The 24,787-nt window shown below is 41.9% G+C and overlaps 1 protein-coding gene across 4 annotated transcripts in view; it reads right to left on the bottom strand.

Moving 5' to 3' along the window:
• The window catches only part of nup107 (nucleoporin 107), a 51,074-nt gene extending 36,264 nt beyond the window's left edge, over positions 1-14,810 (bottom strand). Inside the window, exons 1-6 of one of the 4 annotated variants that reach the window (XM_067999505.1) lie at positions 14,639-14,810; positions 13,230-13,324; positions 9,153-9,236; positions 6,520-6,626; positions 5,231-5,384; positions 2,040-2,143 (exon numbers count right to left, since the gene is read on the bottom strand). In XM_067999505.1, the coding sequence (XP_067855606.1) occupies positions 2,040-2,143; positions 5,231-5,384; positions 6,520-6,626; positions 9,153-9,236; positions 13,230-13,324; positions 14,639-14,682 (588 nt within the window). In that variant the 5' untranslated portion in view covers positions 14,683-14,810. The remainder of the gene's footprint in view (positions 1-2,039; positions 2,144-5,230; positions 5,385-6,519; positions 6,627-9,152; positions 9,237-13,229; positions 13,325-14,638) is intronic. The other 3 variants (XM_067999506.1, XM_067999508.1, XM_067999509.1) reach the window with 3 other exon arrangements.
• Between the last annotated feature and the right edge of the window lie 9,977 nt (positions 14,811-24,787).

Raw genomic sequence — 24,787 nt, 5'->3', positions numbered from 1 at the left:
TAAGTGCAGCCCGTCCCAACGGAACAGCTTCCTCTTTTCCCAGTACTGGTGCCATTGCCCCATGAATCGAAACCCCTTCCTCCCACACCACTCTGAGCACTCATTTAACTCTCTGATCGATATGACCCTATGCCAATTTGCACGTGGCTCAAGTAGCAATCCAGAGAACATCTTTGAGGTTCTGCTTATTAATTTAGATCCTAGCGCCTCGAACTCCCTCAGCAGAACCTCATTCTTAGTTCTACCTATTACGTTGGTTCCTACGTGGGCCACAACTGGATCCTCCCCCTCATGCTCTAAGTTCTTTGCCAGCCGCGAGGAGATATCCTTAACCCTGTCACCGGGCAGGCAACACAGCCTTCGGGACTCTCATTCGCGGCTACAGAGAACGGTATCGAGCCCCCTGAACATACTATCCCCTATCACTACCACGTTCCTTTTTACTCTCCCCACTAGAATGGCTCCCTGTACTAGGGTGCCGTGGAGTTTGCCGATCCTCCCTGAAGTTCTTGTCATCTATATAGGTAGCAAGTACCTCGTACCATGTTGGACAAAGGCTGAAGCCCCTCCATCACTACATCCTGGGTCCGCATACCTGCCTGACTGGCAGTCACACCCTCTTGTCCCCAACCACTGTAACTCTAAAGTACTACTTAAACCTAAGGGGTGTGACTGCCTCCTGGATCAAAGAGTCCAGATAACTCTTCCCCTCCCTGATGCATTGCAATGCCTGCAGCTCGGACTTCAGCTCAACAACTCTGAACCAAAGTTCGAGTTGCAGACACTTACTGCAGATGCGGTTGCTCGGGATCTCGCTGGTCTCCACAAACTCCCACATGCTGCAGTTACGACACACTACCTGCCCTGCCATCCTTCTCTAACCTTTTTATTTAATTAGTTTTTAAAAGTTTTTGAATGCCACTATCTAACCATTGAGGGAACATCTCAACAAGGGATTGCAGTGCTTCAAGGAGAAAGTCTACCAGCACCTTTTCAGGGCAACTCAGGATGAGCTATAAATGTAGTCTTGCCAGTACTGCCCAGAAATAAAACACAAGGTGACTAGGGAGGAATATAGAAAAATTTATGCTGAATATAAAAAAATCTGACATCCAAATCTACCATTTTAGTTACTCAAACTAAAAATTAATATAGTTGCAGTTTTTACTGAAGCTATGTATTTTGCCTGCTAATGACTTCAATGTATTGTGGAGTCAAGCAGCTTTAAACATGGGAACCTGTTCTAAATCAGACACCCCAAAATACTTAATGACTTCCAATATTCTGTAAAGCTCTCAGGCAAACTGCCTAAAAAAAATTTTCAAAGACAGCGCAATGGCACAAGTATACCGAAGCTTGATACACAACACCATGGAGGAGTCTGACATGCATTAACATGGGAGCTTGCACTTGTTCATCTCTGCTATGGGGCAACCCGAGCAGATGCCAGTCACTTCCCCAGTTTGGGCATTACAAAGTTAGGTCATGTCTTAAGATACTCTCTCAGATACAACAGTGCTGACCATCTTACATTTAGGGGTTTGTCCGATAATGCCCAATATCTAACTATATAATAGAGTAACCCAGGAGTTTAACAATAAAGCCTTCGTGATCTGATCCGGCTATTTCTGACTTTTGCTTGAACACCTCTCCATACTGCCTTTCATCTCAGTTTTTTTTTTTAAAACTTGTATGAAAACACTTTGCTTTAAAGTCCCAAATTTTAAATGCAACTTTTTTCTAAATCCTTTTTGTGGAAAAATAGTCAAAAATCATGAAATGTGACAGTGGGTTTAAAGAGAAAAAAATCCTGTCAACACGCCAGGTTACACTTATCCACCTCTTGGTAGCCTGCTTAAAAAGCAGCATTGCAAAGGTTTAGAAAAGGGTTACTCAGCCACAGCTGATATGGCTTCGGGAGATCTGAAGCATTTTCAGACACAAAAAAAGACTAGGCTAATTTTCATGATTTAGAAAATTGAAGCTTTCTGTTATTCAACAAAAAGCTGGTTGCAGAACCCAGGCTTTAAAAATCTTACCTGTTCACTACAATTTTCCTCATAAGATGCTATCAGATCAAAGATAGCACTAGATGAATGCCTCAGAAAAGAATTCAAGAAGTTTGGGAACAAGCTGGCCGAAGCTGTCAAAAACAAAGTTACAAAACTTGAAAAGTGTTACTAGATTATGGTAAAATTTTTAAGACAGCCTGTAAATCAGGGTCCAAATTATATTGCTGTTGTCTAAAATATCCACAGGTTTTGCAACCCAAGTTGGTTAGTTAATTTTCTTCTCGTACAATACTGCTGGAAAGGCTAACATTCTTTAAATACTTAGGCTTACAAATATTGTATTGCTTTCATTTTCTTAAATAAAATTACCATAATGTACCTTGTATTTTAAAATGGTCATTAAAAGGAAGCAGAAATAATAAATTAGAATTCAGGCCTTACAGTTTGTTCTGCTTGGGTTCATCAATAGGACCCACTCAAAACAATTTGAATTTATTTAGTACCAAGTCTGTATTACTTTACTCCACAAACAGGTTTTTTGAATGTTCAATTGTTCTCCTTGGGTAATGTCTGTCATATACCAGCAATTTTTTCCCAGTTAAATAAATAGGTAATTAAAATATTTAAGCTGGGCAAAAGCTCACCAATTAGAATCATAGAAGTTACAACATGGAAACAGGCCCTTCGGCCCAACATGTCCATGTCGCCCAGTTTATACCACTAAGCTAGTCCCAATTGCCTGCACTTGGCCCATATCCCTCTATACCCATCTTACCCATGTAACTGTCCAAATGCTTTTTAAAAGACAAAATTGTACCCGCCTCTACTACTGCCTCTGGCAGCTCGTTCCAGACACTCACCACCCTTTGAGTGAAAAAATTGCCCCTCTGGACCCTTTTGTATCTCTCCCCTCTCACCTTAAATCTATGCCCCCTCGTTATAGACTCCCCTACCTTTGGGAAAAGATTTTGACTATCGACCTTATCTATGCCCCTCATTAATCTTTTGTATTAAAGAAAAGGCTAAAAGAGTTTCAAGGCTTTTGGCTCCAAGTGTAGTCATTCCTTGTTATGAGGTTCACAATTTCTAGCATGACTGCCAGACTCTAATTTTCCATTTCTTTTTTATTATTTGTTCATGGGATGTGAGCATCGCTGGCTAGGCCAGCATTTATTGCCCATCACTAATTGCCCTTGAGAAGGTGGTGGTGAGCCACCTTCTTGAACCGCTGCAGTCCATGCGGTGAAGGTTCTCCCACAGTGCTGTTAGGTAGGGAGTTCCAGGATTTTGACCCAGCGGCGATGAAGGAACGGCGATATATTTCCAAGTCGGGATGGTATGTGTCTTGGAGAGGAACGTGCAGGTGGTGCTGTTCCCATGTGCCTGCTGCCCATGTCCTTCTGGGTGGTAGAGTACGCGGGTTTGGGAGGTGCTGTCGAAGAAGCCTTGGCGAGTTGCTGCAGTGCATCCTGTGGATGGTACACATTGCAGCCAGTGCGCTCGTGGTGGATGGAGTGAATGTTTAGGGTGGTGGATGGGGTGCCAATCAAACGGGCTGCTTTGTCCTGGATGGTGTCGAACTTCTTGAGTGTTGTTGGAGCTGCACTCATCCAGGCAAGTGGAGAGTATTCCATCACACTCCTGACTGTGCCTTGTAGATGGTGGAAAGGCTTTGGGGAGTCAGGAGTTGAGTCACTCGCCGCAGAATACCCAGCCTCTGACCTGCTCTTGTAGCCACATATTTATGTGGCTGGTCCAGTCAAGTTTCTGGTCAATGGTGACCCCCAGGACGTTGATGGTGGGGGATTCGGCGATGGTAATGCCGTTGAATGTCAAGGGGAGGTGATTAGATTCTCTCTTGTTGGAGATGGTCATTGCCTGGCACTTGTCTGACGCTAATATTACTTGCCACTTATCAGCCCAAGCCTGGATGTTGCCCAGGTCTTGCTGCACGTGGGCAAGGACTGCTTTATTATCTGAGGGGTTGGGAACACTGTGCAATCATCAGCGAACATCCCCATTTCCGACTATTGATGAAGGGAAGATCATTGATGAAGCAGCTGAAGACGGTTGGGCCTAGGACACTGCCCTGAGGAATTCCTGCAGCAGGGGCTGAGATGATTGGCCTCCAACAACCACTACCATCTTCCTTTGTGCTAGGTATGACTCCAGCCGCTGTACAGTTTTCCCCGATTCCCATTGACTTCAAATTTTACTAGGGCTCCTTGGTGCCACACTTGGTCAAATGCTGCCTTGATGCCAAGGGCAGTCACTCTCACCTCACCTCTGGAATTCAGCTCTTTTGTCCATGTTTGGACCAAGGCTGTATTGAGGTCTGGAGCCGAGTGGTCGACAACACCTTCCATCAGTTTGTTGATGATTGAGGGTGGACTGATGGGGCGGTAATTGGCCGGATTGTATTTGTCCTGCTTTTTGTGGACAGGGTATACCTGGGCAATTTTCCACATTGTCCGGTAGATGCCAGTGTTGTAGCTGTACTGGAACAGTTTGGCTAAAGGCGCGGCTGGTTCTGGAGCACAAGTCTTCAGCACTACAGCCAGGATGTTCAGGGCCCATAGCCTTTGTTGTATCCAGTGCACTCAACCGTTTCTTGATATCATGTGAAGTGAATCAAATTGGTTGAAGACTGGCTTCTGTGATGGTGAGGATATTGGGAGGATGGATCACCTACTTGGCACTTCTGGCTGAAGATGGTTTCCATTGATCATGAAACAGCAGCATATCTGTGAAGTGTGTGTTGGTAAACTAGTCACCAGTGTATAATCCTAGCTGAACTTTAGCTATTACAGGCACAGGACCTGCCAACCATTACAATGCACTAAGCATTGCTGTAGCATCATGTATTCTGCAGACTGGACAGCTACAATGAAAGTGCCTTGCTGGACTACAAGCTGGGAATCTGGTGGGGCACTGCGAGCAGAGTGGTCCTGATACATTTATCTTTCTATTTCAGTAACTTGAGAAGTCAATGTTCAAGGTCTGAACTAATGATTCCATACAAGGCCAATAGTAAGCTGAGACTACCGAAACTCATTTCACTTAGGACCCTTAAAATAGAATGGAGACTTCCATTGTCTGGACTAGATTCAACCTCATGTGAAAAAACTATTTTCCAAAACACTTTGCCACCTAGCTCTATTAACAAACTCTTTGATCTTTTGTTTGCATACAAATTTATGACCAAGCCTACTTCTCACCAGTTAATCCTGGGTCATCCTCATGCAACATGATTGCACTAAGAGTTATGTCCTCTGTAAAACTTCCTGGTGAGTCAATTGTTGTCTTCAAACCAATCCTCTGCGGAGTGAAATGGACTGCAGAAGTCCCATCTGTATCATCTAGGGTATGCTGCTAGACAAAAGTTTTAAAGATTCAAATAAGCAGGAAGCAATTTATTAACCATTCTTCTTGTTGGCCCAGTAATGACAATACTGAACTTTAAATTGCTAGTAAGGATACACTTATAATTCCAGTCTCAAAAGGAGGTAAACTGTGTCTCACCACCAGGTTATTTGGTGGGAAGGAGATAAAAACTATCTGGGTGAGTCAACCCGCACCACTCAGATTAAGTGTTTCTTCTGCTAGGCCGAGGAAGTAGCACAACTGGTATCTCTACAGAGGACTACAAGCTCGCCAACACTCAGAAGGGTAGGTAAGAACGGAACATTTTGATTTTTACTAGTTGATGAAAAAAATTAGAGGAAAATATAATGCCTAGGTAGGCTCTTAACCAGTGCCATATGCTTCCTATGAGTAGCCACAAGAACGTATATGATATATTAGCATAACAAACATGCACAGACCAAATATATCCAAAACAATGATTCAATCACAAAAACATGATGCAAAAAATACCTTGTGGCACAGCCACAGCAATATCAAGTGGAAACCCCAAAGCCTATTAATTCCTAATTTTTTGTGCCCAGCACCGCTGCACATCATCTTGAGTTCCAGCTTTAGGCTATCACTGAAAATGCTAGACTGCATCACATGACTCCATTTTATTGTCTACAGCCAAAAAGCCAAGTGTACCAGAAAATTATGCTGTAAATTAATTTAAGCTGATTACACAAATACTAATCAGCTTGTCAACTGGAGCTTTCAAGACATAGATAGATTGGATTTTTGTTAGGTAAGGGTATCAAGGGATAGGGAGCAAAGGTGGATAAATGGAATTCAGGTGCAGATCAGCCATGATCTGATTGAATGGCAGAGCAGGCTCGAGGGGCTGAATGGCCTACTCCCGTTCCTAAGTTAAAGATAATTACTTTACAGAAAATAAACCAGTCAACTTAAGGCCATTGAATGTAAAATATTACACAAAGTCCATGGTTTAAAAAAGATTCATTAGCAGATTTGTATTTTAAGAATCTATACAATAACACAAATACTTCTGTATATTTTATAAACTTTCAACACATACTACTGACCTTGTTTTTAGAAGAGAAACACTTAATAAAACTTGGAAGGAATGGCTGGCTCTTACCATAGACACATCTGGCGTTAAAACCGCCTGTTGAGATGGTCTGACTGATGATAAAATAGCAGATACATCGGATTGTTTTAGAGGACAGACTCTAGTCTGTGGTGTATCTGTAATACAATACCAGAAATTAATTTCAATAATGAGCACTAATGTTTGTATTTTAAACCTACAATACTCTAAAATTTAAGTAATTTCCATTAAAAAATGGTTACTCTAACACATTTCAGTCACAAAAATTTATCATCTTTGTAAAATAAGGTGAATTGTTTAAAAGGTCAGCAATTTTTGATGATTATATATAAAAAGTTAAGAAGTCACGCAGTCCCAAGCCTTCATTTTAGATGGGAGCATTCTCTTCTCAAACACAGGACATAGCTAAACAGAACTGAAATGCTAGGCCATGAGCCATAACTGACATTACAATTGTTCGAATTTATTATAGTACTCTGAGAATAAGGGGAGACACGGCAGAAATTTTCAGGTAGCCTATTGACAACCCTGTCAACATGATCAACAATACATAGATATTATAATGTACCATCCTTTCAGGTGTCCTTCCCCAAGGTTAAACATTTTTCAATGAGGGGGAAGACAGGCAACTAATTTTCTCCGAAGTATCTGCCAATACCACTCTTCAGCAAGGTACCAGAAGGCATGCAAGAGTGCCCATTAGTTTACCCACTCATTTTTATTTCCTCTCTAAAACAAATGTCAGGCCTCCATTCTGTGCTTGCTGTTGTTGAAGTTAAAAACTTGCAGCTGCAAACTAATGTCATAGCAATGTACTGTACCTTCAATACTTCATGAAAATTCTGCTCATGTTCCATAGAACCATATAAGTTTATGGCACAGAAGGTGACCATTCAACCCATCATGTCTGTGCCAGCTCTTTGCTAGAGCAATCAAAAACTAATTCCACTGTCTTCCTCTCGCCTTATATCTTCAAATGTTTGTCCACTTTTCTCAACTACTCCCCATGGCAAAGCATCCCATGCTCCAACAACTTTCCACATAATTTTTTTTCTTAACCTTGCTCTTTATTCTTCTAGTAACAATTTTAAATTGGTGACCCCTCCTCACTGACTCCTGAACCAGAGGATATTAAGTGAACAGGGAAAGACTATCAAATGCCTTCCTAATTCTAAAAACCTGCAGTAAACCTCCTCTTAGCCTCTCTGTCCCAGTGGAAAGAGTCCCAGATTAATTCAAAAGGAAATAAACAACTTGCATTTATATAGCATCTTTAACATAGTAAAACGTCCCAAACCGCTTCACAGGAGCGTTATCAAACAAAATTTGACACTGAGCCACATAAGGATATATTAGAGCAGGTGAGAGGTAGGTTTTAAGGAGCATCGTAAAAGGAGGAAAGAGAGGTAGAAATGCGGAGAGGTTTAGGGAGGGAATTCCAGAGCTTAGGGCCTAGACAACCGCCAATGGTGGAGCAATGAAAATCGGGGACGTGCAAGAGACCAGAATTAGTGGAGCGCAAAGATCTCAGAGGGTTGTATGGCTGGAGGAGGTTACAGAGATAAGGAGGGGCGAGGCCATGGAGGGATTTGAAAACAAGGATGAGAATTTTAAAACTGAGGCGCTGCCGGACCTGGATCCAATGTAGGTCAGCGAGCACAGGGGTGAAGGGTGAATGGGACTTAATGTGAGTTAGGAAACAAGCAGCAGAGTTTTGGATGAGCTCAAGTTTACAGAGGGTGCAAGGTGGGAGGCCGGCCAGGAGAGTATTGGAGAGTAGAGGTAACAAAGACATAGATGAGGGTTTCAGCAGATGAACTGAGGTGGAGTGGAGATGGGTGATGTTACGGAGATGGAAGTAGGCGGTCTTGGTGATGGAGAAGCTATGGGGTCGGAAGCTCAGCTCCAGGTCAAATAGGACAATGGCTTCAGTCTTCTCAATATTTAGTTGGAAGAAATTTCTGCTCATCCAATACTGGATACACGTGGAACCTGATGTTGGACACAGTTAAAGCACTGAAAGGAATAATTCTTCAGCATGGTTAAAATCTGGAAGCAATTTGTGCATGAATGGCCACTTAGCTGGCAGGAACGGTGCAGTGTTATAGCAGAACTGTTATTAAAAATTGTTCAACTTTTATGAGGATAGCACCACCCAGTGCTGGCAAGTGCAGATACTCTGTACTTGCAGCAAAATGTGTTATATAGGCCATACTTTCATGCATAATTTAAGTCCTCCAAGTACATTGGAATGGTTTATATCTAGTACAACATAGAGTTTTAACCAAAATTATAATGTAAAATGGGAAAACACTAATTTTGTGGTACATGAAATACTGTAGTTCTAATGAGCTAACAGCTTCAGATAATCATGAAACAGGAACCAAACTCACCATCACATGTGGTATACCACAATGCAGGTTGTTAACAAGGGTAAAAGGAAGGAGGTGCACTGTTCAATGCAACAGGCATAGGACACACAATTACCAAAATAGCTGGTAGCACATAGAATTAAAATAACATGGTAAAGACCATCAGGATTGAATGTCTGCCGTATTTTAAGAACTTGAAGAAATACAGCATCATTACCAGTATCTAGCCATCCGAAACAAGAAACTAATCTTACTGTCTAAATGGCTTCAGTTATCTTAATCAATACTTACAGAATTCATGGAATATATTAGCTGTAGCACGAGTAAGCGATCGTAGTTGTGTAACAGAAACACCTTTACCCAGCTTTAGTGTTTCTAGAGAATGAGTTAAGGAAAATTGGATCTGATTGCTCATAAACAATTGTTCATCATTTCTTTCCATTAAGTCTTCATCAGTACTTGCTCTACATTAGTACCAAGCACAGAGTAATCATTTTAATTTAAAACAGAATTGATATTCAAACATGTACTCTTCAAACATGCCCTATTGCCCTTACATTCTTACTTTCAAAAGCTATGCAGCACGCTGTAATTATTCATTACCTCAAAAGTTCTGCCCTAATTATGATCACCAACATGGCCATTCCACTGGTAACCTTGTTGTCCACGTTATTTGGAGCTGTGCTCTTCAACACTATGAATCATGTGTCATTTCATTGGACCTCTCCAAAGCCTTGGCTAGGCTTTGGCAGCATTCTCTTCTAAAGATACCATATGATCCCCCTCCAACATTATGTTCGTGGTTATCTAGTTCCTCTCAAATCGCTCTATTTGACAGCTTATCTCATCCTCTGACTCCTTCCTTTAACTTAGGGTTACTCAAAGCTCTATCCTCTTTCCCACTTCCCACTGTTTCTTCTTCATACAAATGTCCTCCTGCTTGCTACTCATTATTCCACTCAACTTACTTCAAACTATACTCTCAACGCTCACAATCTCCAGTCTTCCCACAGTGCAATGGCTCAATCACTCTTCTTGACCTCATCCATGCCATTTATTGAAGCAATAAAAATCTTGTTCCTTCCGATTCTTCAAAAACAGTTTAATCAAGTCTTTCACAACTATCAAGTTTTATCTTTATCAGCCACAATCTTTTTTGTCAAAGAACATTCTTGGCCCTCTTTGACATCAAAAGAAGCCCCAATATCTCCACCATTGCTAAAATTGTCTTCAAGAAACCTGCTTTCCTCTTTTCTTCCTTAACATTCCTGTCTTTCCTTCCTACTATAATCAATTATATGTACATCAAAGCCACTTATATTCTTTATAAATTTTTTGAACTCCAAATAAACATAGCTTCCACGGGCAGGTTCATTGTTTGACTCTGTGGCAAATACCGCACTCATTCTCTTTTATCTTCTGGACATTTTCATCTTTTTAAAAAGTGCATATGGGCTACAATCTTTTTTCCAGAAACATTGTTTTATTGACTAATATACCTGTGTGGAGAATAAGATACTTAGAAGCTGCACTGCCATAGTGAGAAGTGGACCAAACTGATTTATGAATGCCCAACATAGGTTATATATTATAACTGAGCTAGTTATAACTGTTACATAACCATACCTTGCCACAAGTAAACTCAAAAAGATGCAAACTGTGCATTATAATTATCTTTGCAGAAATATGGAAATAAAAAATTTGCAGTACTTTAAAAACCCTAGGCAACTCTATTTCTGCCACTCAATTCATTGGAGATGGGGGGCTGCCTGCCCTTGATCTTTCCTCTCCCACATTTTTGTTGATTTAATCCTTTGACAGGTGTGAGGGCCACTTCCGTGCTCCAAATGCTTCTTCTTGGTGGACTGATTTTTATGAAGTCTTGATAATTATCTTTAAGAACATAAGAAATGGGATCAGGAGTAGGCCATACGGCCCCTCGAGCCTGCTCCAACATTCAATCAGATCATGGCTGATCTTCGACCTCAACTCCACTTTCCCGTCCGATCACCATATCCCTTGATTCCCCTACAGTCCAAAAATCTATCCATTTCTCAGCCTCACATATATTCAAAGACCCAGCATCCACAGCCCTTTGGGGTAGAGAATTCCAAAGATTCACAACCCTCTGCGTGAAGAAATTCCTCCTCATCTGTCTTAGATGGCCGACACATTATCCTGCCACTATGCCTCCTAGTTCTAGACACTCTAGCCAGGGGAAACAATCTCTCAGCATCTACCCTGTCAAGCACCCTCATAATCTTATATATTTCAATGAAATTATCTCACATTCTTCTAAACGAGTGTATAGGCCCATTCTACTCAACCTCTCTTCAGAGGACAACCCTTTCATCCCAGGAATTAATCTAGTGAACCTTTGTTGCACCGCCTCCAAGGCAAGTATATCCTTCCTTAGATAAGGAGACCAAAACTGTATGCAGTACTCCAGGTGAGCTCTCACTAAAGCCCTGTACTACTGTCGTAAGACTTCCTTACTCTTCTACTCCAACTCCCTTGCAATAAAAGCCAACATGCCATTAGCCTTCCTAATTGCTTGCTGATCCTGCATACTAACTTTCTGTGTTTCTTGGACCAGGACACCCAAGTCTCTCTGAACACCAACATTTAATAGTTTCTCACCATTTTAAAAATTATTCTGTTTTTCTATTCTTACCAAAGTGAATAACTTCACATTCCCCCACATTATACTCCATCTGCCACCTTCTTGCCAACTCACTTAACCTGTCCATATCCCTTTGCAGACTCTTCGTGTCCTCCTCAAAGCTTATTTTCCCACCTACCTTTGTATCGGCAGCAAACTTGGACCCTTCATCTCAGTCATTAAAATAGATTGTAAATAGCTGACGCCCAAGCACTGATCCTTGCGGCACACCACTAGTTACAACCTGTCAACCTGAAAATGACCTGATTATCCCGACTCTCTATTTTCTGTCGGTTAACCAATCCTCTATCCATGCTAATATATTACCTCCAACCCCATGAGCCCTTATCTTGCGGAACAACCTTTGAAAATCCAAATATGCTACATCCACTGGTTCCCCTTTATCTACCCTGCTAGTTACATCCTCAAAGAATTCTAATAAATTTGTCAAACATGATTTCCCTTTCATAAATCCATGTTGATTCTGCCTAATCTTATTATGATTTTCTAAGTGCCCTGTTACCACTTCCTTAATAATGGATTCCAGCATTTTCCCGACCACCAACGTCAGGCTAACTGGTTGTAGTTCCCTGTTTTCACTCTCCCTCCTTTCTTGATTTGCTTGGTAACATTTGCTACCTTTCAGTCCACTGGGACTGTTCCAGAATCTAGAGAATTTTGGAAGATCATAACCAATGCATCCGCTATCTATGCAGCCACCTCTTTTAGAACCTTACGATGTAGACCATCAGGTCCAGGGGAATTGTCGACTTTTAGTCCCATTAGTTTGTCCAGTACTTTTTCTCTAGTGATATTAATTGTTTTGAGTTCCTCTCATTTACCCCTTGGTTCCCCACTATTCTGGTATGCATTTTATGTCTACTGTGAAGACAGATACAAAAAATTTGTTTAACGCATCTGTCATTTCCTGATTCCCCATTATAATGTCTCCTGTCTCAGCCTCTAAGAAACCAACGTTTACTTTTGCTACTCTCTTCCTTTTTACATACTTGTAGAAGCTCTTACAATCCATTTTTATATTTCTTGCTAGTTTACTTTCATATGCTATTTGCTCCCTTATCATCAATTTTTTGGTCGTCCTTTGTTGGTTTCTAAAACTCTCCCAATACCCAGGCGTATTACTCTTCTTGGCAACATTACAGGCCTCTTTGTTCAATCTAATACTCTCCTTAACTTCTTTAGTTAGCCATGGATGGATCACTTTTCCCGTGGAGTTTTTATTTCTCAATGAAATGTATACTTGTTGAGAATATTGAAATATTTCTTTAAATGTTTGCCATTGCTTTTCAATTGTCAAACCCTTTAATTTAGTTTCCCAATCTACTTTTGACAACTCGCCCCTCATACCTATGTAATTGGCTTTATTTAAGTTTAAGACTCTAATTTCTTACTTAAGTATGTTACTTTCAAACTCAACGTGAAATTTTATCATATTATGATCACTCTTCCCCAGAGGATCCCACCACCCCAAAAAAAAGCACCAATGTTTCCGAGTCACAAAGATAACTGAGAAAGCTTCAACTGAATCTGAGCAACACGTGATTAAAAAAGAAAAAAATGCAATAAGTTAGAGATCTTAAATAAAGAGAAAATGCTAGAAATACATCAAATCTGAAGCAGAAAATACAGGTTAAGTGTTTCAATTGGGGATCCTTGTCAGAATGGGCACAATGTGAAAAGGATACTGCTGGCTTTCAGTTTTGGAGCGCTTTGTCTCCGAGCAGCTCTGGTAATCTCAGGGTCTCGAACTACAGGAGATAACATTTCTTCCATCAGATATCTAGAATAGAACGTTTAGCAAGTTTAAAAAGCAACATTTAGACTTTAAAAGGTAATTGTGAAAAATTTTATTGCTGTACAATTCAAACTAGTTTCACTATGCAACTGTTCCCTTCTAAACTACTGACCTAAATACATAATTTATTAGTTTGGAGGGGTACTTTTTAAAAAATATACGGACTGACACCGATGAAGATCAAACTAGAGGCTTTACATAAAGGATCACGTGGAAGAAAATATGCTGTGCTACTCTACAGACCCTTCTCCCTGGGCTCCTCACTACCTTGCACCCCACCCATCCCCCATATAGAAAACTCCCTCCCCTTCCCCCGTTCCTTACAGAAAACTCCCTTCCGTTCATCTGTGCCTTGTATAGACCACCCCCTCCCCTTCTCCCACTCGTACATCAAGTTACATCGAAACTACAGCACAGAAACAGGTCATTCGGCCCAACTGGTCTATGCCGGCATTTATGTTCCACACAAGCCTCCCTCCCTACTTCATCTAACCCCCATCAGGATACCATCTATTGCTTTCTCCCTCATGTGCTTATCTAGCTTCCCCTTAAATGCATCTATGCCATTTACCCAACTGCTCCTTGTACACATTCTTACCACTTCTTGGGTAAATAAATTTCTCCAAAATTCCCTATTGGATTTATTAGCAATAATTTTATATTTATGACCTTTAGTTCTGGACTCCCTCACAAGTGCAAGCACCTCCCTCCCATGCTGCCACCCTCCAAACACCTAACTAAATCCCATTCCCTATACAGATCCCACCTTCTCTTCCTTTCCCCCATAAACCCCTACTTTCCTCCCACTCCCCGCACCGACCTCTACCTCTCTCCCATTCCCTGCCCTGTACAGACCTCTACCTCCCCATCTCACCCTTCCATAGATCCCATCTTCCTCCCTTCTCCATCCCCATAGATCCCTCCCTCCCACAGGCCCCTCTCTTTCTCTTCCCCACCCCCACAGGCCCCTCTCTTTCTCTTCCCCACCCCCACAGGCCCCTCTCTTTCTCTTCCCCACCCCCACAGGCCCCTCTCTTTCTCTTCCCCACCCCCACAGGCCCCTCTCTTTCTCTTCCCCACCCCCACAGGCCCCTCTCTTTCTTTCTCTCTCTCCCCCACCCCGCTCTCTTCCCCCACAGACCCATCTCCCCGGACTCCTCAATTGCCCCGCCCACCCGCTGTTTAAGCCTCAGACCCGTTTCCCGGGCCCACCGCGCAGTGTATAACCGAGGACCAGGCCTAGGCCTACACCTAGTCCTAGTCCCGAGGCAGATCTCAGGTTGGCAGAAAGGTACAGACCGCCATTCCAACCTCTCTGTCGACTCCGACCGCCCTATCGACATGGTGAATGCCTGGATTTAGGGAGTGAGGTACCCGTTACTTAATCCAGAAAATCAGCCCAAACAACTAAACCGAACGACAGGTCGGCGCGCAGATCAACTGACGGTTACTTCAGGGCCAAGAAGCAACTGCTGTTCGATAAAGCTCGGTCCCTCGCCGACCGCCCTCTGCCGGACGGGAAGCAGTCTGACGTTAACATTTCAAGAGCCCCTCAATCTAAATATGCCACTCAGTTCTACCGTTTTCATGGGGATGGGGAAGTTTGACAAACACCTTTTGTTTTGTTTTGAGGAGAAAGAGTCTTGCATTCTACTTGCCGCAATAGCATCATCTGTGAAGGACTCAATTATACAAGTTAATGTTAAGTATGTTCAGATTGGCTGCAGAGTGCCCAGTAATATGATGAGCTATTGTTCCAGACGTTGACAAATGCCTCTCCTCTGGCCTCACACCCTTCCCATCCTTCCCATCCTCCAGATCATCTTTCATGATTTCCACCACCTAGAACTTGATACCAGCACCAAACACATCTTCCTTTCCACTGCTATAGGAATGGTGTTGAGGCAATACAGAGGGATACGGTGCAGATTCACACAGATGCTGCTTCACATGAGAAAATATAAATATAAAGAAAGATTTGAAAAATTGTTTTTTTTTGTTGCAATGGAAGAGATTATGATTTGATAGAGATGTTTAAAATTATGAAAGGATGGGACAGCATAGATTGAAACAGACTATAACCAGTGATTGAGAGGTCTAGAACAAGGGGACATAGATACAAGATTATATGTAACAGATTTAGGGCAAAAGCAGAGGAAACATTTTACACAGAGGGTTGTGAGGCTGTGGAATGCACTACCATAGTTAGTGATTGAAGCAGAGACCATGTCAACATTTAAGAACAGATTAGATAGGTGGTTGAAGGAAATGGGAATATAAGGATATGGGAACAGTGTGAGCACATGGGATTCTGACTATTGCTTATGTGGAGCATAAACACCAATATGGATTGTTGGGCCAAAAGGTCTGCTTCCGTGTTGTAATTTCTATATGTATCGCCATTCCGGAGGGTTTCTCTGCAACACCCTTGTTCACTCTTCCACCATCACAACTTGCAACTGTCCTTCCAGTAGAACTGCAAAAGATGCAACATCTGCTTCTTTCACTTCCTCCAATGCCATTGTTCAACACGCCAAACACTCCTTTGTGCAACTGCAAGTCATGTGTACTTTCTGTAACTTGGTATACTAGATTCACTGTTCACAGTGATGTGTTCTCTACACTGTGAAGACCAAATGCAGATTATTTGACAGCTTCACTGAACATTGCTGTTCTGTCTGCCAATGTGATCCTGAGCTCTGTGCTGTTTGCAATTTTAACACCCTCTCCTCTTCCCAATTAGATCACTGTCTTTGGCCTCCTACACCATTCTAATCAAGCTCAATGCAAGCTTCCATACCTTCCATTTTCTTTACAGTAGCAGGTGCTGGTGATGTGAAACAGTGGAATGAATCTGTCATTCTTCTTCACACAAAGAGTGATCAAGATATGGAATAGACTTCCAGATGCACAGTCGTGAAGGCTAAAACCCTGGAATAATTTAGGAAATAAATGGGTAGATTTCAAATATTGGGTGACTGGAGGCCTGGTCCATTTTAAGATCTGGGCCTTACTGCCATGCCACTGGTGAGCTGCGGGTGCCAAATGGGTGCCTCGTTTCAATGGATGCTGCAACGGGGGGGGCGTTAGGATATCTCTAGATGGGTTGAATGTCTTTTCTCATATGCAATTATCTAGTGATCTGGTGCTAATATCACTTCTGCCATTTAAGCATCTCTTGTTTTCCACTTACGCACTTAAGCTGGCTGACATGCTGAATGTTTCTGTCATTCTCTGTTTTTGTTTTAACTATTTGCATGCTCTTTTGTTTTCTTAATGCCTCTAATTTCTTTAATCCTTCTCTATTGCCTGACTGAGATGAAGGAGTAGATTTTAACTTGGGCTGTTCAGCGTAAACAAGACGGTAGTGGCTGGAAGAAACTTACCACCTCATTTGTGCCAGCCCACCAACAGCTGCCATCTTCAAAGGGGCCTTCCACTCGGCGGTCGAAAAGCCTGCATATTTCAGTTGGTAGGCCCTTTTAAAATGCAAATCAGGGTCCTATGGTGTACATTGGGGTCCTATGGTGTACATAGGACCCCAAATGCAATTTTGACAGACTACTGGGCGGAACGTGTACCTTGAATGCTCCTCCAATATTACCGAGTGGCGTAGCGGAAGAGACACCAAAAAGGTAAGTTTAAGATTAATTTTGTGGGGCCAGGAGAGACAGGGGTTTTCCTCCGGACTCCACAAAAATAATGTGGGCTGCTGCTGCTGTGCTTTCCATCCTCCCATGGCAGCCCCCCCAACACACGCACACCTCGGCCTATTTTATTGCCAGCCAGGACTAATCCTTTTCCTTACTCTCAAACTATTTAAAATTAATGACCCTTTGTCACTGACCCCAACCAGAGGGATTAAACTAAAGAAACTTTCCCTATTTGCTCTCTCAAAGCCCTTCATGTCTTTTCTATAATGAGGTGCTGAAATTGGCTCACAGTACCCTTAAGAGTGGTCTAACCAATATTTTGTACATATTTATCATTACTTCTTTACATTTGTACACAAAGCCCATATTTATAAAACCCAATGGCTTTATCTACCTGCATGATGCACTGTTAGGAGATTATCTATTTGAATCCCTAAGTCTCTCTGTGTTCACCCAAACACTTCAGTATTTTTCTATTGAATATATACAACTTCCATTCTTTGTTTTTCCTCTCAAAATGTATTACCTCATACTTATGCTCATTAGTTTGCATCTGCCTTCTGGGTGTCTTTTCCATTAACCAATGCCTTCATGAAGTTTTTCATAGCCCTCCCCCTTGTTTGCCAAACCCCCTACTTTTGTGTCATCAGCAAATTTTGAGATTGTGCTTCCCATACTCAAGTCCAAATCATTATTTTTATATTATAACACTCACCTATTTTTGTGTTATTGAGTCATGATTTTGTAACCAAAAAAGGTCTAAAATATTTTTATTAATTAAATAAATCTAAATATTTTTAAATATTTATTTTTATTATACATTTAAAATATTTTCAATACATGAGTTACACAATACTGTTAATAGGATTGCAGTAATTAAAGATGAAAGACAGTTTTATGTACTTCAACTATTTATGTAATTTCAAAAAACAAAGTAAAGGTTTCCTAGCTTGCAGGAAGTTATTATTCTTCAGTGCAAATCCTGCACACATCACTGGAATGAGCTGACACACTGCGTGGAGGTTGCTGCCTTAGAAGAAAGATGAATACTGCACCAGAGGAAGGTAATCTCTTTGTTGCTATTACTAAGTTTCTGCCCCCTTGGAGATCTATTTTTAATGCATTTTTTCTTCCCCACCATCAATCAAATTAAGCTTTTGTAAATAGTTATAATAAATCGCTGGAATATTTGATGTAAGGACTGCTTGGTGTTTGGTTCTCTTATATGACAGTGGAGAGCAGATACTGTACTGCTGTTATGGTTCAGAAGTAGGATGTAATGGCTAGCTGTGAGGAGCAAGGATTTTACATAGACCATTCAGAATATGATGAAAGGGCTGAGATTTCTAAATAATAGTGCTCTATTCATCCGTAATGGTGTGCTGAATAAGCTTGTCTCTCAGGTATCTAGCAGCTGTTGCTACTGCACCTACAAATGAACATACAAATTAAGAGCAGGAGTAGGCCATTCGGCCCCTCGAGCTTGCTCTGCCATTTGATAAGATCATGGCTGATCTGATTGTGATCTCAACCCTACTTTCCCGTCTACCTACTATAACCTTTGACTCCCTTGTTAATCAGGAATCTATCTAACTCAGCCTTAAAAATATTCAATGGACCTGTCGCCAGCGCTCTCTGGCGAAGGGATTTCCACAGACTCACAACCCTCTGAGAGAAAAAATTTCTCCTCATCTCCCTCTTAAATGGGAGACCCCTTATTTTTAAACTGTGGCCCCTAGTTCTAGCCTGTCCCACAAGGGGAAACATCCTCTCAGCATCTACCCCTTTAAGTCCCCTCAGGATCTTATAAGTTTCAATAAGATCACCTCTCATTCTTCTAAACTCCAATGTGTACAGGCCCAACTTGTCCAACCTTTCCTCATAAGATAACCCCCTCATCCCAGGAATCAGTCGAGTGAACCTTCTCTGAACCGTCTCTAAAGCAATTTTGTCCTTTCTTTAAGGAGATCAAAACTGCACACAGTATTCTAGATGTGGTCTCACCAATGCCCTGTTCAATTGTAGCAAAACATTTCTACTTTTATATTCTATTCCCCTTCTAATAAATGACAACATTCCATTTGCCTTCCTCATTGCTTGCTGTACCTGTATATTAACTTTTTGTGATTCATGTACTAGGACACCAAGATCCCTCTGTACCTCAGAGTTCTGCAATCTCTCTCCATTTAAAAAATATACTGCTTTTCTCTTCCTCCTGCCAAAGTGGACAAGTTCATATTTTCCCACATTATACTCCATCTGCCAAATTTTTCCCATTCACTTAACCTATCTATATCCCTTTGCAGACTCCTTGGCCCCGATATTATCAGGGAGGCGGGTTGGCAGCGGGGTGGGGGGGGGCAACTGGGCATGTGCGTAACCCGCCCAGTCAAATCGGTCCGTTCCCCACGCGATCGCGGGTAAATTGAAGCCACTTACCTTGGCTTCCGGGTTTCCCGTTGGAAACCTGCGCAGCGGGCAGACTGCACACCCGCATTACAGGCTGTCAGCTGGAGGAGCCCTATTTAAAGGGCAGTCCTCCAATGCTGCTCCTGCAGCAAACAGCCAAAATTACAGCATGAAGCAGCCCAGGGGAAAGGCTGCTCCTAGGTTTAATGATGCCTCACTCCAGGTGTTACTGGATGGGGTGAGGAGGAGGAGAGAGATCTTCTTCCCGGCGGACGGGAGGAAGTGGCCTGCCTCTGCCACCAAGAAGGCCTGGCTCGAGGTGGCAGAAGAGGTCAGCAGCACCAGCAACATATCCCGCACCTGGATACAGTGCAGGAAGCGCTGCAATGACCTAACTAGGTCAGCCAAAGTGAGCACACTTACTCATTCTCCTACACTCCGTCTTCCACATCACCGCCTCCACCCCACGACTCCTTCTGCACTGCCAACACTACTCTATCACATCACTTCTCGCACCCACTTAAACCTCATCCTCAACTTACCTGCACTTACTCACATCCCCAGTACTCATCCCACCACTACCACTCAACCCAATCCTCATACAATCTCATTGCTCTGTCTCATACTCACCCTCTGATGCATCTCTTTCACAGTCACCCTCACCCAACCTGCCACTACCTCTGCTGCAGCCACAGGGGATGCATCATGTATGAGTAGTAGGAAGCGTAATGCAAAGGTTTCGTGAGCACAAAGGGGATGCACAAGGGTGTTTGACAGTTTGTCATGTTTTTTAATTTATATTTGATTTTAGTTCAACTCACTTTAAATATTATATTGTCACCACTACTGCCACGTCTTGGCCATTCTTGACTGGCTTATGCATTAAGTCCCTTTCATGAGGTTCTCCATGAACACCCACACTTGATGTCACCCTACAGTGGGTGTATGTGTAGTTGCACGACTATTTTGTGCAGGTGCCTGTGGCGCAGCACTGTATTGTGGAGCTCCACGTGGCGGAGGTGGACGGCGTGCCTGGTGAGGCTGGTGATACTGCTAATCCTCGGATGAAGCGATGAATGCAGCCATGGTGCCCCCCATCCTGACGGTGTGAATTTGAGGGGGTCCGCAAAGTAGGTAAATGTGTTTGCACAGCAGAGTTTAGGGTATAAATTAATAATTTTGAGTGGAAAGACAAAGGTGTTGCAGCCAAAACTGTGTCTGAAATGACAGAGTGCCCTGCTGCAATAAATGAGGTTTTCCCCCCCAACTGTCAAAAAATCCTTTGCATTGCCCACTGGCTGCTGACTGAAACACGTCTGCTCCAACAGGGAGTGTTTCCCACAGCATGGGAAACACGCTGAGGATCCATGAAAATTGCACCCCCGCCAAACTCTCCAGTCAATGAGGTCTGTCAAGTACCTCAACTAGGTAAGTAAATATTTAAATTGTCATCCCGCCGGCTTTAATTGCCGGTGGGAGTCCCGCATGTGGGAGCTGTGCGCGCACCTGAACGCGTCATTGGGGAACCTAGAAGTAGGCAGGTTGGAGCCGGGCTCCGGACCCGCTCTGGGATTCCCCCATTTTAGGAGCTCCCCATCCCGAACGCACCCGCTCGGCCATCCTAAAATCAGCCCCCTTACGTCCTCTTCACAACTTACTTTCCAACCTACCTAATGTTATTAGCAAATTTAGCAACATTCGGTCCCTTAATCGAAGATATTGCTTCCTGTTCTTTGTCAGTTGGTTCGAAAACACCAAGCAGTGTCATTATCAGGCTCTCTGGGATATCTATCTGAATTGCAAAGTTGTAAAGCACAAACACACTACCACAATTTATGAGATGATGCTGGGCACATACTGCAAGGCATCATATTTTAAGAGGATCTGGCCAGTTATATTATATCTGGCCTGTTTCTGATCTTCCCTCAGCATGCAGTAATGAAGTGCAAGTAAGAAGCCTTCAAGCCATTTATATAAGATCTAGATATAACCATTGTTTCAACCAGAATGTAATTACGTTTAAGGAAATGCTGCTTGATTTTCCATACGATGTCAAAACAAGAACAATTATGTGACATCTAGAATTTGTAAACCTTTCTTTAGATTTACCACTGCAATAAGTGAAACTTAGAGTATGTGTTGAGATGTGCTTATAAAAGTCACACATTATTTGATTATGCTATGGTATCTGATAAATATGATCCTATAAATGATTGTAGCAAGAAAACCGTACCATATCCTTATGTTTGTTACATGATCGTATAATCATTCTGTACTTCATAAAGAGATGCGATTCTGCGCTATCGGTGTGGAGCCTCACTCAGTAAAAACACTCATCAGATATTTGGGTGCACATGGCAAATCGTGGGTAGCATATGCCGAAATTTCAAACATGTACTGCTGGTGGGCAAAACTCCCTGCCAGCGGTGCGGTTTCGTAAAATAAACCCCTGTAATACTATTCATTTATCATTAGGTACTACACAATTTAGGGAATGTGCCAGTCACTGTCACTCACCAATTTGGTATACTTAAAAAGAAAAAGCAGTTTGGTGGCACACAAATGCAACTGAATGGTAGATTACATATTATTGCTCACAATACCCCACATGAATATATTTATATGCAAATGAGTAACATGATATCTCAGTACCAGGAAACAGCATGGCTTCAGATTAGTATTCAGAATTACTGAGGACAATATTACAGGATAGACAATTCAAGAAAGCCATTACCACATTTCAATAGTAATGTCAAATTCATCCTGTTCCCTATTTAATTTACATTTGGTTTGAAAATAATGGTGCTGGAATAGTCTTATTTTTTTGAACCTTTGTATTATTCTTCACTGGTGCCCTCTAGTGGACTAGAAATTCAACGAAAACATTTCTGATGCTTCTTCAAACCAGCAAACCTGCTTGATCCTTCTCCACTCATCAGTGTCCAGTGCCTTCCAAGTATGTACAAATATATCAGCAAACCTAATGCAGTCATGGTGGGGTGTCCAAACTGCTGCACATAGTGCATATGGGGCCCTGGAGCTCTGGCAATTTTTCCCATGAGGCTCTGGCAACTCAGTCTCCATTTACACTTAAATTTCTTACTCCCCCTGGTTTCTGCTGTTTGAATTTCAAGGCTTGAAAAGTTTGGAAAGGTCTCCTGTCAGTGCTGTTCCCTCATTAGTTCACAAGAATGCAAGACAATAGGGGATGAGGGAGGCCAACGAGCCCACTTTAGCTCCTCCATCCAGAACAACTCTCGCCTATTGCTGTACCTAATTGTTTTTCACATTATTCCAGGGTTTTCTCCTCCACCACTCTAATAGTCCATTCCAAGTGTTAATCATTGTGTCAAGAGGAACTTCCTGATATCAGTCCTAAAGTTACCTTTTACTAGATTGAATCTGTTTTTCCTTAACCTACTCCCACACCTTAAAGTATTATTCTGGATGACCTTTCCCAATTCCATTTACTATCTTATATACTTCTATAAGGTCTTCGCTCAGGCACCTCTTTCCATTTTGAAAAGACAAGTTCTCTCCAGTCTTCCCTTATAACTCAGATCCCTGACACACCAGGGACCAGCCTTTGGTTCTTCGCTCCACTGCCTCCAGCACTTGAATGTTTCCCTTGTTTCATGGAGATCAGGGTTGAACACAGTATTCAAGGTGAAGTCTGACCAGAGCACTGTACAGTTTAATCACAACATATTCTGTTTTGGCTTTGTAGTTCAACATTCTGTTGGCTTTTTGATTGCTGCTTTGCATTCATTGCTGGCTTGATACTAACGAGGCCCGGCCTTCAAATGAACTGGGCCTGCCATCGGTACTAATGGGCAGCTGGCTGGCACACTCCACTGGGCAGCTGGCTGGCACACTCCACTAGTCAGCCACCTGATAGTTAAAACGTACCCCAATAAATTCTGAACTACTTACCCATACTCACCATCGAATTCTCTCTAGCTAAACTTTGTCCTCACCATTTCATGGTGTGCTCTCTGCTCAAATTCAGCCATCAAAACCTTTTATGCTTTAAAAAAATCTCTATTGAAATCTCCTTTTAGTCTTCTCTGCTCCAGTGCAAATTATTCTGGTATCTCAAGTCTCTCCTCATAACTATAGTTCCTCTGGTATTATCCTGGTGAATGTGAAAATAAGTGGACAATTTGGAAATACTGACCACAACAAAGTTTAAGTGAAATTAGAAAAAGAATGTTGGATTAGAAAAAGGCAAAGTTCAGCAAGTTCAGAAGGGATCTGGCCCAAATTAACTGGTTAGAAAATTTAGAAAACCAGACAACAAATCAATAGTAGGGAATATATTCATTTTGTAGTCTATCAAGCAAAAAGGGAGTGCATCAAAGGATGGAACTCTGGATGAAAACATTAAAACCAAACTGAAATTTAGAAGTATGTGATAAAACAAGGGCTATCAATACTAAAGTAAATTATGATGAAAATAGAAGTGTAGTGGGAAGGTGAAAAGGGAAGTTAGAAGGGGGTAAAAGGGAATTTGAAAAAGGCTAGCAGATAACAAAAAGGAAATAATGACATCATTTATAAGCTTATAAAAATTAAAAAAAATTAGAGGGCAAGGTCATTTAGGATGAAGGAAACTAGTTGTGAAGGATAAAAATATGGAGATATTAAATAAATATTTTGCATCAGTTTTTACACGTGTTAATGCAAGTAAAAATGTAGTAGAGGAGAATGTGGTACAATTTTTAGAGCTAACTATAAAAAGGGAATTGGTTCCGAGAATTAGCAGAACTTAGCCTCTGGATCCAGTTGGTATGCACTCTAGTCAGAGAGAAGGTAGCAGAGGCTCTGACCACAATTTTTCAATCTGCCTTCGATATACAAATTGTGCCAGGGGAGAGAAGAGGAATTAACCTGTTATGATGAACACCCAAAATATTAATTCCTCTGTTCTTTCTACATAGGAACAGGAGTAGGCCATTCAGTTAGATCATGGCTGATCTGTATCTTAACTCCATTTAGCTGCCTTGGTTCCATAACCCTTAATAACCTGGCCGAACAAAAATCTATCAATCTCAGTTTTGAAATTTTCAATTGACCTAGCCTCAACAGCTTTTTTTTGGGGGCAGGTGAAAGAGTGTTCCAGATTTCCACTACCCTTTGTGTGAAAAAGTACTTCCTGACTTCACCCCTGAACACCCCAGCTCTATTTTTAAGGTTATGTCCCCTTGTTCTGGATTCCCCCACCAGAGGAAATAGTTTCTCTATCCACCCTATCAAATCCTTTAATCATCTTAAACATCTCAATTAGATACTGCCTGAACTGCTGAGCATTCCCAGCATTTTGTTTTTGTTTTTATTAAACATTAAATGGTCTCAGCAAGCAGAGACAAGGGGCTCTGTTTTAGCA

Source organism: Heptranchias perlo, chromosome 18, assembly GCF_035084215.1.
Source record: "Heptranchias perlo isolate sHepPer1 chromosome 18, sHepPer1.hap1, whole genome shotgun sequence".
Lineage (NCBI taxonomy): Eukaryota > Metazoa > Chordata > Chondrichthyes > Hexanchiformes > Hexanchidae > Heptranchias > Heptranchias perlo.
The sequence above is the reverse complement of the archived record's forward strand: the minus strand, read 5'-3'. Positions and strand labels throughout refer to the sequence as shown.